At 43.0% G+C, this 17817-nt stretch overlaps 1 protein-coding gene across 1 annotated transcript; it reads left to right on the top strand.

Moving 5' to 3' along the window:
* Positions 1–1111: 1111 nt before the first annotated feature.
* On the top strand, positions 1112–17359 carry LOC311150138 (kinesin heavy chain-like; the record flags this gene model as incomplete). The annotated part of the gene is made up of 29 exons (XM_084187435.1): positions 1112–1240; positions 2774–2861; positions 3144–3217; positions 3536–3640; positions 3819–3867; positions 3981–4036; positions 4196–4283; positions 4879–5003; positions 5674–5778; positions 6109–6257; positions 6529–6677; positions 7421–7605; positions 7799–7867; positions 8488–8694; positions 8938–9084; positions 9635–9823; positions 10097–10214; positions 11021–11082; positions 11181–11290; positions 11442–11543; positions 11688–11748; positions 11928–11999; positions 12121–12225; positions 13436–13652; positions 13910–14075; positions 14211–14293; positions 14467–14494; positions 15235–15320; positions 15490–17359. The coding sequence occupies 28 exons, from the start codon at positions 1112–1114 to the stop codon at positions 15311–15313; spliced, it is 3117 nt and encodes a 1038-aa protein (XP_084043561.1). The 3' UTR covers positions 15314–15320; positions 15490–17359.
* Positions 17360–17817: the final 458 nt, after the last annotated feature.

The following is a 17817-nucleotide window of genomic DNA, read 5'->3' as shown; positions in this document are numbered from 1 at the left end:
TCGGGACTCCGTGCGTGAGAACGTGCGGGGTTCTCCAATAGTTCAGATCTGCACTGAGCGAGAGGGGAACCACCACCAACCGATGACGTTGACGCACTGGGTCTAGTCTTAGTGGGCGATATCGTGCCCTCTTCACGACTGTCTTGGTGTGTTTGGACCATGATAGTTCGTAGGTGATATGGACACCAAGGAACTTGAAGCTCTCAACCTGTTCCACTACAGCCCCGTCGATGAGAATGGGGGCGTGCTCAATCCTCTTTTTTTCCCTGTAGTCCACAATCATCTCCTGTGTCTTGATCACGTTGAGGGAGAGGTTGTTATCCTGGCACCACACGGCCAGGTCTCGGACCTCCTCCCTATAGGCTGTCTCATCGTTGTCGGTGATCAGGCCTAACACTGTTGTGTCGTCAGCAAACTTAATGACACAACAGTGGTCATTAATCCAATCGACAAAAACGTTCACATTTGAAATTGTAACATAATTGACTTAAGTCTTCGTTAAATATGAAACCTTTCATTTATCTATAGTTGAATCAAGCGATTGATTCCATAAGACGACATAGGCCTACGTAAATAACGTGGTGATGCTGCTGATAGGCTACATCCGGTGTCTGGGTGCTGAAATGGATGCTGAGGCGGGTACCACTTTAAAGGGAAGAGCCAGACCACGCCCTACGCTCCACACAGGAAAGCAGTCTCACCTTCAACCGGCCTGACCATCTGACAACGACACATCTGAGAAAAACATCCTTGACTACGTCCATCTTTTAAGATTTAGCCAGAGGAGGAATTCGGCAATATAATCTATCTATTCTTACAATGATGTAACCCATTGCGATTTAAATTAGAATTTATATGCATAGCCTATTTTTGCTGCGACATGCTTGAAGCATCATTTTTGGTCTCTAAATTGTAGTTTTTCCATTGTCAACTGTCAAGCTTTACCTTTGGGTTGAAATATTGTTCAGCCTTTAAGACATAAGTATAAGGACGTTTCTGGTTGCATCTTAGCAGATCAGTCATTAATAATTTTACGGTTGACTGGGCCTGCAAATTGCTTTTATCTGATTCTCGATTAGTTTATTCCAACCCCATCCAGTGAATTTGCGCAATGGCCGATGTAACCGCAGAATGTAATATCAAAGTGTTGTGTCGCTTTCGCCCCCTGAATCAATCGGAGATTCTGCGTGGGGATCAATTTATCCCTAAATTTCAAGGAGATGACAGTGTCACCGTTGGGGTAAGGCGCTTTGTTTCTCATATGCTCATTAATAAATAATTAACCTGTTCTGTTTTCGTTTGGACTGCCAATAATAACAATGATTTGTGATTGAAATTAGGCCCTACCTGATTATTTACAGTCATTATTACTGCGTAGCCTAGCCTGTAAAGGTCAATGTGATTCTATTCAGTAAGGCATCCGTTGAGCATTCAGTGCAGTGCAGTTGGTCACGTTTTATTTACTGCAGTTTCATCGGGCCCCATATTCGATACCAACTTACTTTCCTTGCTTAGGCTATGTATAACACAAATTAAAACGGCCTCCACATACTACAGGCCTATATGGATGATCTACATAGCCTGCCTATAATATTTATTTGATTATCGGAGATGTTCAGGATAAAACATTCAGGCTGCTGTTATTCGTGTTTGAATGATTTGGTTAGTAGGTAATGGCAATGGTACATTAGATGTATGGTACGGGGAATGTAGGTACTGTAGGCACCTTACCAATGCCACGTACATACACCACAGTGTCACTTAGCTTAATCAGTCCCTCTTCAGAGAGGTCTACAAGTCTGAATGGGTCAGGGCCAGGACAGAGTGGAATGAGAGAGTGGATTCATTTAGAGCTTAACTAAGGATGTTAATGGAAACCTTAGACTGACCTCTTCAGTCATAATTCTTAACAATGGGCCAAGAACCTGTTCTCTTATTGCATATGGAGGAGAGGATCAATAATCATTCTACTGATTAGAACTGATCCACTCTCCTCTGTGCCGGACTGACTGCCTCTATTTGGACAATGATTTTGTCATGGGGATGCATCTGTAGTGCTAGTGATTTGAATGGATCATATACTCTTGTTATGTTTTTCTAAAATGATTGACATTCAATGGCCTACAATGCAAGTTTGAATGATCCTCTATGCATTCTGAATGATTTCCCTATTTGAAGACCTGCCGTGTTAAAATTCAGTCTGAGTCAAGCTCGTGGCCATGTGTCATCTGCTTCAGTCAATGATAGCCTATATGACATCATTTCCTAAAGGCTTAAATGACTAGCATGTGGCAAAGGCAAAGAGAAAATACAGGGTTGCATTCAAGATCACATCATTGTGAAATGATTCTAAATCTTTTTGGTAGCACTGACCAGATTAAATAGTATGTCCTCCAAGCTCTATCCTAGGACATTTTGGAAACAGGATTATTTCTGTACGGTTTTGGTTTTGGTCCTTATTGTCTCTGGCCTTTTTTCATCTGTTCCTTTCATTTATTCAGTGATTGACAAACATATATTGTCTATCACTATCTGTAAATAAGGAACCAAGAGCAAACTTGATTGCATTTCCATTGTTTGTTTGTTTGGGATATACAGTATAAATGAAATATCAATGCTAATTGGAAAGAAAAATGGAGACAAGAAAATGCCCCTCATTATATTCCTAGTCAGTATGTCTAGGCTCTATCTGGCTTCATCTTGGTCTGTGTATTCTAAGTTATACCTACAATTTTTGGTTTACAAAATGACCTAATCTCTTTGTGTCTCCCAGGGGCGGTCTTATGTGTTCGACCGGGTTTTTCCCACCAACACCACTCAGGAGCAGGTCTACAATACCTGTGCTAAGCAAATTGTCAAGGGTAAGGACTAGATACTGTCAACAATGGCAGAACAACATCCACATGCAGTCTATAGAGGTGTATTAGAGAGATAAAAGAGAAGTCGACATGGGGTTCTGACTCATCAATTGATTAAATCAGTCGGTGACATCACACAGTATTACTTGCTGCCTTTGTTTCCCATAACTGTGTTCATATTAAAGGTTGTTGGTGTCTTTCTTATTTTCAAACTTGAAGGCCTGAAGAAATTCTTTAATTTGTATAATTTCCTCAAATTATCTTGGTTTCCCTCTGTTTATATAGATGTGCTAGGTGGATACAATGGCACTATTTTCGCATATGGACAGACCGCCTCTGGCAAGACTCACACCATGGAGGTACAGTGGGAGTCATTGCAATGATGAAAAAAACTAATATGCATCATCCAGTATTTTAAAATACTTTTTATCTTCTGAAAAAGTGATGATCTCGCATTATGAAATAACTCCATAAATCAGCATAAATATGGCTTCAGTTTGGTTTCAATCAAAGTGTAATACCCCAGATATTGCTTTGGGGGCATTTGTACCCCATCTAGTAAATAGTATTGGAAAAACACTGCTAGTAATGATATGAGGATTTTAATATTCATACAATGTATAACAGGTATTAACCTCCCAAACACCAGAGACTGACTGCATAGTGTGTCTTTCTAGGGAAAGCTGCATGACCCCAATCAGATGGGCATCATCCCCAGGATTGCAGAGGACATCTTCAACCATATCTTTGGCATGGATGAGAACTTGGAGTTCCACATTAAGGTTTGGGTTCATCTCCATCTCCTCATCCAAATGTTGGATGATTAGAGGCTTTCTATGAGTCATCATCCATTAGTATACCACAATGACTCAGTGGCAATAAGTATTGCTCTTACATGGAGCCACAGCATGTTTGACCTTTGATTGTGATTATTTTCTCTTTTCTCTTTCCTCTACTAAGGTTTCATATTTTGAAGTCTATATGGACAAAATTCGGGATCTTTTGGATGGTTTGTACACAGTTTTTCTAAATGTTATTTACCAAGTCCACATCCAATGCCATTACTGAGCCAAATCTTCTTCAAAGACTGTCTGCTCTAAAGGTTATTTCTTTCTCTTTTAGTGACCAAGACTAACCTGGCTGTTCATGAGGATAAGAACAAGATCCCATATGTAAAGGTGGGTTTACTAAGGCCAACTATCACTAACTACACCAACATCTGTTTATAACTGTGCATTAGATTCTACAATAACAAAGGAGCATGCATATTCATTATTAACCCTTTATTATCTCACTCCTCTATCATCCCTCCCCCTTCCCCACTCCCTGTGATGTAGGGTTGCACCGAGCGCTTTGTCTCCAGCCCTGATGAGGTCATGGATGTCATTGACGAGGGGAAGAACAACCGCCATGTAGCGGTGACCAGTAAGCCTTCAGAATGTTTCTTTCCACCCCTATCCATCTAAGCAGATATCCAGTGCCGTGTTTTTCTTCTAGCAGGAGAGTTGCATGGTTAATGAAGTGTATCGTGACAGTTGGGCCATGTGGCTCGTTATGGCTTATATAACATTACTTCTTCCCACTTGTATTCTACTTACAAGCAGCATCTCTACGTATATGGAGGACCTTCTCAATTACAAGGGTCCAACTGGGTGTCTGCTGGCTAATGTAATGCTGACTCACTGTAGCATAGTGAAAACACTGTAATGGGCTCAGGTCTGCTGATATTGAGTTCAATAAGATAGGAGCAGCTAAACAACATGAGCCCTTATTCTGGGCACTGTAGGTTGCATCAGGAGAAGGACGCCGATATTGGTCCTATCCTGAAATTGTTTTTATAGAGTACATTGCGTACGCTAATTTGCATCGTATATCAGTGAGAAACTTGCATTATTGATCCAGAAAAGCATTGATTCTGCCCATCAAAATAAACAAAACACACGTAAATCCCTTTATACACTGTAGGCTTATATTGTGCGAAGATGCTCATTCGACTCCATGATGTTCTCTCTCCTCATAGACATGAATGAGCACAGCTCTCGCAGTCACAGCATCTTCCTGATCAACATCAAGCAGGAGCACACGGAGACAGAGCAGAAGCTGTGTGGGAAACTCTATCTGGTGGACTTGGCTGGTAGTGAGAAGGTAAGACCTGTCTGTCTGTCTGTCTGCCTGTCTGGTTTACCTGGCTGGGCTAAGGTGAGAGAGACTATGGACCACTAAAGCCATTGTAGCAGCATCGGCAGCAGCATTTCTCATAATCAAGAGATGATGTAGGTCCCCTGTAGCTCAGTTGGTAGAGCATGGCGCTTGCAACGCCAGGGTTGTGGGTTCGTTTCCCACGGGGGGCCAGTATGAAAATGTATGCACTCACTAACTGTAAGTCGCTCTGGATAAGAGCGTCTGCTAAATGACTAAAATGTAAATGTGTGTTCACACAGTGTGTGTTCATACAGAGTGCTAAACGGTGATCTTCTGTCGTCAGGCTTGATGATGTGAATCACCATCACACTGAGAACCTAAAACACACTGCAGGAATGATTATTGCAGGCTGTTCCTGTCAAACCACCAAAGCTTTCTTTATCAAGGGCAGAGTTTGGTCTGGTAAACCTAGCCTTAATGTTAATGTATGTATGGAGCTATGTCTTCAAGGACACTGGCAGATTTGAGTGACCTTTCCATGGGTCATTAAGTCACAGTCAGTAATTCAGTTTCTCCATCTCTCTCTCCCTCCCTCTCTCTCTCTCTCTCTCTCTCTCTCTCTCTCTCTCTCTCTCTCTCTCTCTCTCTCTCCCTCTCTCTCTCTCTCTCTCAGGTCAGCAAAACTGGTGCTGCGGGCGCCGTACTTGATGAGGCCAAAAACATCAATAAGTCTCTGTCCGCTCTGGGCAACGTGATATCTGCTCTGGCTGAAGGGACGGTGAGTCCAGTACACAGCCGTGCACCTTACTCATCATTCATTCCAGCACCTCCAGACCCTCCACACATCCATCAGTATCAACTTACTGCACATTCATCTCCAAGCCACGATGCCAACCCAACCCATGGACCTGCTAATGAAAGCTCACCCCCACACAACTCTCAATGCCAACCCAGCTGAAGCCTAGTCAATGCCAACTCACCACACACCACAATGCCAACCTTCTCCTGACCTTACTCTGCCAGCAAGGTTAACTGAATGCTGCATTCGTACTCCTACTTGCCTGTCTCTTACTCACTTGATCTCTTCTTCCTCTGTTTTGTTTGGCAGAAAACTCACGTGCCATACCGTGACAGCAAGATGACCCGTATTCTGCAAGACTCTCTGGGGGGAAACTGTAGGACCACCATGTTCATCTGCTGCTCCCCCTCCAGCTACAACGACGCCGAAACCAAATCCACCCTGATGTTCGGACAACGGTAACAAACACTCAGCCCACTCTGTCTTCTCCCTACATTGACAATGTACTCATTTAACAGGTTCTACTCAAAAACGGCCAATGTGTTATCATGTCCGTAGTCAAAGGATTTTGGATACAGTATTTCCTTAACCCATATTCATAATCTCTTGCTCCAGAGTAAATATACAGTATATACTGTATAATCCTGTATTATATTATAACCAATATAATGAATCAAATATGTGACTGCATCATCATGGCATTAACCCCCATACCCTCTACCTTCGCAGAGCTAAGACCATCAGGAACACGGCGTCCGTCAACCTGGAGCTGACGGCCGATCAGTGGAAGAGGAAGTATGAGAAGGAGAAGGAGAAGAACAAGACCATGAAGGAGACCATCCAGAGGCTGGAGGCTGAGCTCAACCGCTGGAGGAACGGTTAGACTTACTGAGAGATAAAAGAGTTTACTGGAGTGAACCTTTCTATAGGTCATAATTACATTCCTAGTTTATTACATTTGTTTCTTGTTAATTACTGTTTTTTTTCACAATGTTGATTAATTTACAGTCTTAATATACTTTGCCTTGCAAAATGCTTGCCTTGCATATTTTTGATATGCCTATAACTCTGTTTACCTAAGGTTGGGAGCAAGGCACATTGTGTCAGCACACTTACACTACCGGTCAAAAGTTTTAGAACACCTACTCATTCAAGGGTTTTTCTTTATTTTTACTATTTTCTACATTGTAGATTAATAGTGAAGACATCAAAACCATGAAATAACACATATGGAATCATGTAGTAACCAAAAAAGTGTTAAACAAATCAAAATATATTTTATATTTGAGATTCTTCAAATAGCCACCCTTTGCCTTGATGACAGCTTTGCACACTCTTGACATTCTCTCAACCAGCTTCATGAGGTAGTCACCTAGAATGCATTTCAATTAACAGGTGTGCCTTGTTAAAAGTTAATTTGTGGAATTTATTTCCTTCTTAATGATTTTGAGCCAATCAGTTGTGTTGTGACAAGCTAGGGGGGGTATACAGAAGATAGCCTTATTTGGTAAAAGACCAAGTCTAGACAGATTAATAGGAAGTCCATTCTCTTAAGAGCTGACATAGACTGCTGACCCATCATCTCCTTTCTCCATCCTCTCCACTCTTCATGCTCCTCCAGGGGAGAACGTTCCTGAGACGGAGAGGACCACTGCTGACGTGGTGCGTCTGGAGTCGGTGGAGGAGCGGAGCCCCATGATGATCCTGGACAACGACACCTCCTCCATTGTGGTGCGCATCTCCGAGGAGGAGCGTCAGAAATACGAGGAGGAGATCCGCAAGCTCTACAAGCAGCTGGACGACAAGGTTAGTGCCTGTTCAAACACACACATGTACGCAAACATACACACTCATTGGAGGGTATGGATATATACACATGCACACACTGTATACAAAAACCCCAAGTAGACCAGTATCCTTAAAAACAAACAGTACAGTGTCCTCAATTGATTTCCACCAGTAGACCGAGTGACCATAGTGTGTGTGTGTGTCTCCACAGGATGATGAGATCAACCTGCAGTGCCAGTTGGTTGAGAAACTGAAGGAACAGATGCTGGGTCAGGATGAGGTGAACACACTCTGTTCCCCACTCTGTCTGTATCTCTGTCCAGGCATCTCTCGGCCATGCAAAGGTCTTATTCACAAATGTATTGTGATACAAATCATGATGATCCTGAATCTAAACATGTTGATAATATACAGTATAATGGTAGAATACAGTGCTCTTTGTGTTATGGACACTAGGGGGAGTAGTGGTAGAGGTGACGTTTAATGGGGATTCAATGTCAGTGCATGTGCACAAGGTCTATACAGAAAGTAGTAGAATTATAACCAAGCAAACAAATAGCCTGGAATCCTTTCCATATCCTCCACAAATATATGTGATCATCTGATACATTTGACTGTATAAGCCATTTCCAACCCTTTCAGTTAGCCGGCAAATCTCTTTCAATAGATCAGTTGTCATGGCAGCAACAGGGATGACTCTGTGCCAGTTCTAAATCTAGGCCATCTGTGTGTGTCTTGTGTGTAGTTGTGTGTGTGTACTGTGTGTGGTTGTGTGTGAATATGACTTATATTGTGTGTTGCCTGTGTGTCTGTGTACTGTGTTCCTACATATGATCATGTTTGTGAGGCTGCGTTTATGTGATCGTCATCTCTCTCTGGCTCTCACTTTGTGTCTTCTAGCTGCTGGCATCTTCTCGTGGGGATGGGGACAAGGTGCAGGCAGAACTAGGCCGTCTGCAGGTGGAGAGCAACTGTGCCAAGACAGAGGTGAAGGAGGTGCTGCAGGCCCTGGAGGAGCTGGCCATCAACTACGACCAGAAGAGCCAGGAGGTGGAGGAAAAGGGCCTGCAGAACCAGCTGCTGGCCGACCAGTTGGCCCAGAAGATGGTGGGTCAGCAGGGCATAGAAATACATGACACAGAGTGGACACAAATTCTACTATGAACTTATATAAAGTCTTGTATGAAGTCTATATGGTCTTTATGGATTCTTTGCTCTACTTGAAATGACCAGCGATCTGCCAACGTGGTGGCATAACTTAGCTGACATTTTTGTATAAGTAAATCTGTAGCCTCTGTCTCTCATTTATTAATCTCATCCCTCTCTGCTTCCATCCTGTCTCCTGTGCAGGCCAGTCTGATGGAGCTGGAGGCGGAGCTATCCCACATGCAGGAAGTGAGTGGTCAGCAGAGGAAGCGCATTGCTGACGTCCTCAATGGCCTGATGAGGGACCTAAGTGAGTTCAGCACCATTGTGGGCAACGGGGAGATCAAGCTGGTGAGTTATTTACATCTCATACTGCTCTCCTCTGGAACTACTGAGAGGTAGAACAATTAGGTAGATGGGTAGCAGATGAGGCTGGTGAGGGGAGGACGGCTCATAATAATGAATGGAATGGAGTGAATGGAATGGTATCAAACACATGGAAAACCAGGTGTTTGATGTGTTTGAGACCATTCCATACATTATGTTCCAGCCATTACAATGAGCCCGTCCTCCCCATTTAAAGTGCCACCAGCCACCACTGATGGGTAGAGAGAGAGGTTTTGTATACAGTATTCTCTTCAGCTTAGGAGCCACCGCCCCATCTTTAAAATCCACCCTGTCCGCCCCCTCTCTCATCCCTGCATCTCTCTCCCTCCATGTGCCTTTCTTTCAATCTCTCTCTCTCTCTCTCTCTCTCTCTCTCTCTCTCTCTCTCTCTCTCTCTCTCTCTCTCTCTCTCTCTCTCTCTCTCTCTCTCTCTCTCTCTCTCTCTCTCTCTCTCTCTCTCTCTCTCTCTCTCTCTCTCTCTCTCTCTCTCTCTCTCTCTCTCTCTCTGCTGTAGCCGGTGGAGATCAGCGGGGCAATCGAGGAGGAGTTCACTGTGGCCCGTCTCTACATCAGTAAGATCAAGTCGGAGGTCAAGTCCATGGTGAAGCGCTGTCGCCAGCTGGAGAACTTGCAGCTGGAGTGTCATCGCAAGATGGAGGAGACGGGCCGCGAGCTCTCCTCCTGCCAGCTCCTGATCTCACAGGTCAGCCTGGGCACCTCAGTATACAGATCAATACAGATCAACATCACAACCAGCTAGAATGTCTATACTATACACAGCATATATATAAAAATACATAGGGTATGTCGATACCATGTATACATACAGTAGATACACTTTACCACTGCACACTATGAAAACATTCTTCCCTCATGTCATTTTCAAACTTTATAGACTTTGTACAGTTTATAAACTGTATAGATGGGAGTGTAGTGTGTCACGTCAGCTGAGTGACTCTGTTTGGGGTGTTCGCAGCATGAGGCGAAGATCCGCTCTTTGACGGAGTACATGCAGAGTGTAGAGCTGAAGAAGAGGATGCTGGAGGAGAGCCATGACTCCCTCAGCGAGGAGCTGGCCAAGCTGCAGGACCCAGGTAACACATCACTATATACCTGTAACACACCTGTACATACCCTCCACCCTCACATCAGTCAAGCTACAGGACCCAGGTAACACACCTGTACACACCATCCACCCTCACATCAGCCAGGCTACAGGACCCAGGTAACACACCTGTACACACCATCCACCCTCACATCAGCCAGGCTACAGGACCCAGGTAACACACCTGTACACACCATCCACCCTCACATCAGCCAGGCTACAGGACCCAGGTAACACACCTGTACATACCCTCCACCCTCACATCAGTCAAGCTACAGGACCCAGGTAACACACCTGTACACACCATCCACCCTCACATCAGCCAGGCTACAGGACCCAGGTAACACACCTGTACACACCATCCACCCTCACATCAGCCAGGTTACAGGACCCAGGTAACACACCTGTACACACCATCCACCCTCACATCAGCCAGGCTACAGGACCCAGGTAACACACCTGTACACACCATCCACCCTCACATCAGCCAGGCTACAGGACCCAGGTAACACACCTGTACACACCATCCACCCTCACATCAGCCAGGTTACAGGACCCAGGTAACACACCTGTACACACCATCCACCCTCACATCAGCCAGGCTACAGGACCCAGGTAACACACCTATACACACCCTCCACCCTCACATCAGCCAGGCTACAGGATCCAGGTAACACACCTGTACACACCAGACCCAGGTAACAGAGCTGGACACATCATCCATTCTCACATCAGCCAGGCTGCAGGACCCAGGTGGAAAAAAACAGATCTTATAGATCTCTCTCTATTTTACAGATAACTCTCTGCTTGAAGAGAAGGATGGAGAGAAGGGTGAAACCGAGGAGGGTAACGTCAAGGTAAACATGCATTCCAATAATGCTAATTATGTCACCCAGTAATGACTGAAATAAAATGAAACTGACAGTGTGATTTTCCTCATTGTGTGGTGGTTCAGAAGGTTCCTCGGCAGCAGGGGGAGTCTCACCGTGGTCTGCACCACAAGCAGATGGCCCGTCTCCGGGATGAGATCAACGAGAAGCAGAGGATCATCGATGACCTCACTGAGTCAGTGTCATCAAGACTACTGGAACCCTCTACGTTTATGTGCCATTGATGAGATAAAAATAAAACAATGATGAAAACATTCACTTCACTTTAAAAACCTTGAACACTCTCTCTCATTAAACATGATATTATCTGTCTCTCTCTCTCTCAGCCATAACCAGAAGCTGCAGATTGAGTTGGTTCAGGTGCTTGCCGACTTTGACCATCTGAAGAGCGTGGACAGCAGCAAGAGCGAGCGGCTGGAGGAGCTGTCGTAAGTCTGAACACACACATTAACACACGCACACACGCAGACACACACTGACACAATGTGAACTCACTTCACAGTTTAACAAAGTTAAGAAATGTGTTCTGATTTTTATGTTGCTGATGATGATGTGTTTCCTCTTCCTGTCAGATTTCTACATGAACGCCATGAGCAGACCAAGCAGGACCTCAAAGGGCTGGAGGAGACCGTCGTGAGTGGCCCTCTCTCTCTTACCCTCCTTTCTTCTTCTTTCTCTCCCTCATTCCCCCTATGTCCCTTTTCTTGCCCCATCTCCCTCTTTCTTCTCTCTCTGCTTTAACTCCTCTTTTCTGCACCTTTTCCCTATTTTTCCTTCTTTGACTTATTTTCTTCTACATCTTTGTTTTTCAGGCCCGGGAGCTCCAGACCCTCCACAACCTGCGCAAGCTGTTCGTTCAAGACCTCACGTCGCGGGTTAAAAAAGTGAGTGAGAGATGGAGAAAGAAAGACAGAATATAACCCTATTAATCACTATGAAGGGTACTAAATCCCCCTTTCCTCTCTCTCTTTCTTTCTCTCTGTTCCTCCTTTCTTTCTTACACAGAGTTCCGAAATGGAACCTGATGATAGTGGGGGGTCTTGCACCCAGAAACAGAAGATTTCCTTTCTTGAGAATAACCTGGACCAGCTTACAAAGGTTCACAAACAGGTGAGAGCCTCACAGGATAGTTGTGTTGTCTGACTTGTTTTGATGAAGTAAAACCTTACTGATCACACTAGAAACCTCTCTCCTGCTCTAAGTGTGAACCCATGCCATGATCCTACATCACAAACTAGCATCGTCCCTTTCCCCCTTGCACAGTCAACTCTCTACCCTTCCCACTGGGCACAGATGTCAATTCAACGTCTGTTCCACGTTGGTTCAATGTCACTTAGTTGGAATGACGAGGAAACAACGTTGATTCAACCAGTGTGTGCCCAGTGGGTTTGCTCCTCTTGGCTCTGTTCCACTCACTCCTTTTTCACCTCTTGTCCTTGTGCTGTTTTGTGTGTGTGGGCATGGATGTGGGTTTGTGTGTGTGTGTGTCTTTGTGTGTTTGTTTCATGGGTTTCTGTTGTTCTTGTTATTGTTGTTGTGTGCGTTGAGAGCACTCCCTGCAGGTGATGGAGTGTTACCGACAGGTACAGGCCCTCGCTTCTCCTTCGCCTCCATCTCTCAGCAGTCCTTGCATCCCTTTTTCTTCTGTATATTTTCAACCTCCAATTTCCCTCTACTTTGGGCACTATCCTATCACTATCTAAAGGGACGCAAATGGCTGGATGCTTCCTTAACACTCATTCTTTGCATGCAATTATTTTAGTGAATCTGAGAGATGTTTGAAAGAGAGAGAGTTTGAAAGAGAAAAATAGTGAGTCTTATGTGAATGTGTGTGTTTGTTTGATGCAATACTCACAAAGATGTTGTCATGTGTTATCTGACTGGTTTTGAGCTGTTTTAGTCTGGCATGAACCAAAAGAGGAGGAAATGTTTCACAGTATATTTACCTTTGAATGATATCATGATTTTATGCTAAGGAAAAGAGAGAAGAAACATTTAAATTCAAAATACTTCTGTGATACAAGATATTCAGGGGACACAATAATATTGAAAGAAAACTTGCTCATGTGGGTAAATTTAGCATTTGGGGAGTCATAAACGCATAGTTTTATGCCAAGCTCAGTCTCCTCTCCTTCCCTGTTGTTAATGCAATCTCTCTTTCCCCTTATTACCCAGTCTCATCCCACCCCTCTCTTACATTATCAACTCCCGATCAATCAATATTCCCGGCTAGAAATCTCTCTTCCCTTGTGTCACTCTTATTTATTTTCTCTCTTCCTCTCTCTTCTCTCTCTCTCTCTCTCTCTGTATTTATCTGTAGCTGGTTCGTGACAATGCAGATCTGCGTTGTGAGCTTCCAAAGTTGGAGAAACGTCTTCGGTCTACTGCTGAGAGAGTTAAGGCCCTGGAGACGGCACTGAGGGACGCCAAGGAGGGTGCCATGATCGACAGGCGTCGCTACCAGCAGGAAGTGGACCGCATCAAAGACGCCATGAGAGCCAAGAACACTCTGAGACGCCCCCATGCTGCACAGATCGGTAGGGCACCCACAGCAAATACAGTTCAACTGTGATGATGTGTTATCTGTTTATGGATGGAGAGCTTCATAGACAGTCATTAATAAATATAATAAATTGTTGGAATGACACAGAACATTTTGAAGATAAGATAGGTGCTTAGACATGGGTCAAATATAGCTATTTGAAATAACAGGTGGTATATAAAAATATTAAAAATAACAATTGACCTCTGTATTGTAATATTGATTGGCCTCTGTGTTACTGTCATCCTGCAGCCAAACCAGTGCGACCGAAGCAGCTGCCAGTGTGCTCTCCTACCAACCCGTTCTACACACATGTCAGTGAGCCAGCCAACACCTACAGTAATGCCCTGTTCCAGAGGGCCATCACAGAACAGACCACCGTACCTAACTCTCAGCTCAGCTCCATCCAGACAAACATGTGAGTTCCATCTCACACACTCATATTTATATAGATCAATACTTTAAATAAATGTAGCTTTGAATAGTTTACTTGTATTGATGTGTTATTAGATAGACTTAGGAGTGACTGTGTTCTATTGTCTATTTTGAGCAGAGTGTCCACAGCACTGGGCTACAGAGCAGTCAACCCCACAGACGTGCTGGAGTCCTACCCACTCAACATAGACAGGAATAACGGTGAGTCCCAGAGCCATTCAGTTCACCCATCACCCACACCAACAGTTCTGGTTTTTACTGTATATTTCATTTTACAGTGGCTAAAAAAGCTTGTAATTAAGTAATTGATTGTCAATAAAGAAAAAAATATATACACACTAATTCTCACTATTCCCTGTTATATTCATGAACAGGAAACACCGTAGACATCAATGACAACAGGTAAGCATATCAGCGCCTCAATTGTATATTGCACAAGCATTACAAAGAAACTAATATTACTACCACTTCTACCTCTGTTACTCTATTACCAGTGGTGTAGAGTACTAAAGTAAAAATACTTTAAAGTACTACTTAAGTAGTTTTTTGGCGTGTCAGTACTTTACTTTACTATTTATATTTTTGACAACTTTTACTTTTACTTCACTACATTCCTAAAGAAAATAATGTACTTTTTACTCCATAGATTTTACCTGACACCCAAAAGTACTCGTTACATTTTGAATGCTTAGCAGGACAGGAAAATGGTCCAATTCACGCACTTATCAAGACAACACATGGTCATCCCTTCTGCCTCTGATCTGGCGGACTCACTAAACACAAATGCATCTTTTGTAAATGATGTCTGAGTGTTGGAATGTGCCCCTGGCTATCCATACATTTTAAAAACAAGAAAATGGTGCCGCCTGCTTTGCTTAATAGAAGGAATTTGAAATGATTTATACTTTTACTTTTACTTTTGATACTTAAGTATATTTAGAACCAAATACTTAGACTTTTACTCAAGTAGTATTTTACTGGGTGACTTTTACTTTCACTTGAGTAACTTTTTATTAAGGTATCTGTACTTTTACTCAAGTATGACAATTGGGTACTTTTTCCACCACTGTCTATTACTACTACTACTACCAGTGCTACTTCTCCCACACTACAGTACTGAATAGTGTAGTGTGTGTCTGCAGGAGTGATGGGCACTGTAGCAGTGAGGTGGAGGACCCAGGCAGACTGTACATCATTCAGCAGGAGACTGCTGCAAGTTAATGCCATGGTAACTAACACGTACTCACACAGGCGCACACACACACATTAACTCTCTCATCACATGCATTGTTTACATTCACAACAAATGATGTAATCAATATACATGTTGAAGGGTGAATTACTACTCCTGGTTTAAAACGCATCTCCTAATGACCTATTTCCTTTTCTTTCCACAGATGACCAAATACTGTATTCAGGACCGCTCCCATATATTTGCATGCAGCCGTCAAGCTTCCCTCCCCCTGCACCCATACATGGCCACTGATTCCCCCCTGTAGTCCAAAGCTCAGCCCCATGCTCCCAATGGCGACCACCCTCACGCTCCTGTGATTAGATATACTCCTGTAGAGGTATACTCCTGTAGAGGTATTGACCAGCACTGTTTCTGTGTATGTACAGTTCCACTTTACTCGACAGTGGCATCATAATGCTGACCTATAGCACCGTCATAACCATGCCCTGGCACCTCTCCTATAAGACGTTATGCCAGCTTACAACAAAGGATCTCACTCTGCATGTTGCCCAGCTAGCTGAGTAGCCAACCTAAATCTGTGCATGTTTCATGACAGTGTTACTCAATTTGCTATAAACTGTCATGAACCACCACGGTGGTATTGACAGATGTCATGTAGAGTTTATGATGCTGTTGTGTTAGCTGTATGATGTCATTGTCCAGTCAGTACTGAGGCATGTGTAACTCAGCCATGCCCTATGCCCTTTAGAGTCTAACCCAGCCTTAATAATAATGACAACTGATTTCACATGATCATAACATGCAGTCATGTGTGTACATATATAGAAGTACAGTATCTGTGTATTTACTACCTCTAGATCTACTGATACAACTTATCAACTTATATAATTATTTCCAAACTAATTCCAATATGTTGTTATATTAGTGGATTGTAAGGCAGTGAAGGGAGCTGTTATGTCCTGTCAACTGATTTGTTTGTACAAAGTTTCCTCCTCCTTAACGTCATGAAGTAAGGTATGAGGTTATTGATGAGATAGTCACATCTCTATGTTAAAATGGTGCCCCTTCTACCTGCGCTGTGTAATCTGTTATAGGGCACAACATCATGCCAAACATTTCTCAACCCCTATAAAAACAATGAAGTTATTCAATATACCACAAAACACCATCTGGATGTGTTTTTAAACTGCTCCCAACTGAGCTTCCACCAGTATGGGGTTTGAAAGCATTTTATTTTATTGTAACAGTGGCATGTAAGTAATGGCAGCTGACTAATGAGAGCTTTACATGGTTCTGTGCTCTGCTGTGTTTTCTCAGTCAGAATCCTGATCAGCCAATCAGGACAGAGAAAACCAGCAGCTTCTGGAGCTGTGATTGGGAGATCAAGGTCTTTTGACAAGTACTGTACTGTATAGAGTTGGTTCACAAACTAGCCTGACTGTACAGTGTTGACTTCAGGTCTATCTAACAGACACTATGACCTGCATTTTGGCCTACTAATATCTACAATATGACTGAAACCTACAGCATCTCAGGATCTCTGATTGATAACAGTGTGTATTGGGGCTAGGGCCTCCTATATCTTCCAAATTTTTCAGTAACATAATTGCTCATTACTGAAGAAAGTGATGAGATAAAGTAACAGTTTCAAAAACTCATAATCCCCTCCACTTGGATAAATGAAAGACTGAATTATTTAAAACCAGGCCTGCCCCCGATGATTATTTAGATTCCCGTTTAGGTCATTTTTGGATGTAACAAGTTTGAGTAATTGTACCAGACTGACTTTAGCATATCTAAAATATCTGATAATATTGTTAAACATGTAAGTATGACAGCATATCATTATGCAGTAAAATGAAAAAATTACGCACATAATATTACTTTGTTAGGGAACCATAATGTGTACTTTATGTATTTATTTATTTCTGTAGGCCTATATGCTCATTATGTGATTCATCATGCAACATGCATATTTTCGTAGATACTCATTAAAATGTGTGAAATCATTACGTTGTAGTTGGCAGAAATAAACCCTTACAGAAATAAGTTAATTAAAGACAATCATGTCCAAAGAATCATTGTGTTGTGAAAACTTTTGGACCATGTATTGTGTGAGTGAAGACTGTCTGAATGGTTACTGAGTGAGTGCACAATACAGTGCATTCAGAAAGTATTCAGACCCCTTGACTTTTTCCACATTTTGTTACGTTACAGCCTTATTCTAAAATGGATGAAATTGTTTTTCTTCCTCATCAAATCTAAACACAATACCCCATAATGGCAAAGGAAAAACAGGTTTTTAGACATTTTTGCAAAAATATATAAAATCTACAAACTGAAATATCACATTTACAAGTATTCAGACCCTTTCCTAAGTACTTTGTTGAAGCACCTTTGGCAGCAATTACAGCCTAGAGTCTTCTTGGGTATGATGCTAGAATCTTGACACACCTGTATTTGGGGAGTTTCTTCCATTCTTCTCTGCAGATCCTCTCAAGCTCTTGGATGGGGAGTGTCGCTGCACAGC

The sequence above is a fragment of the Coregonus lavaretus genome (assembly GCF_964263955.1).
Source record: "Coregonus lavaretus genome assembly, chromosome: 22".
In the NCBI taxonomy this organism is placed as follows: Eukaryota; Metazoa; Chordata; class Actinopteri; order Salmoniformes; family Salmonidae; genus Coregonus; species Coregonus lavaretus.
Note: the sequence above shows the minus strand (reverse complement) of the source record. Positions and strands in the feature narration are given on the sequence as shown.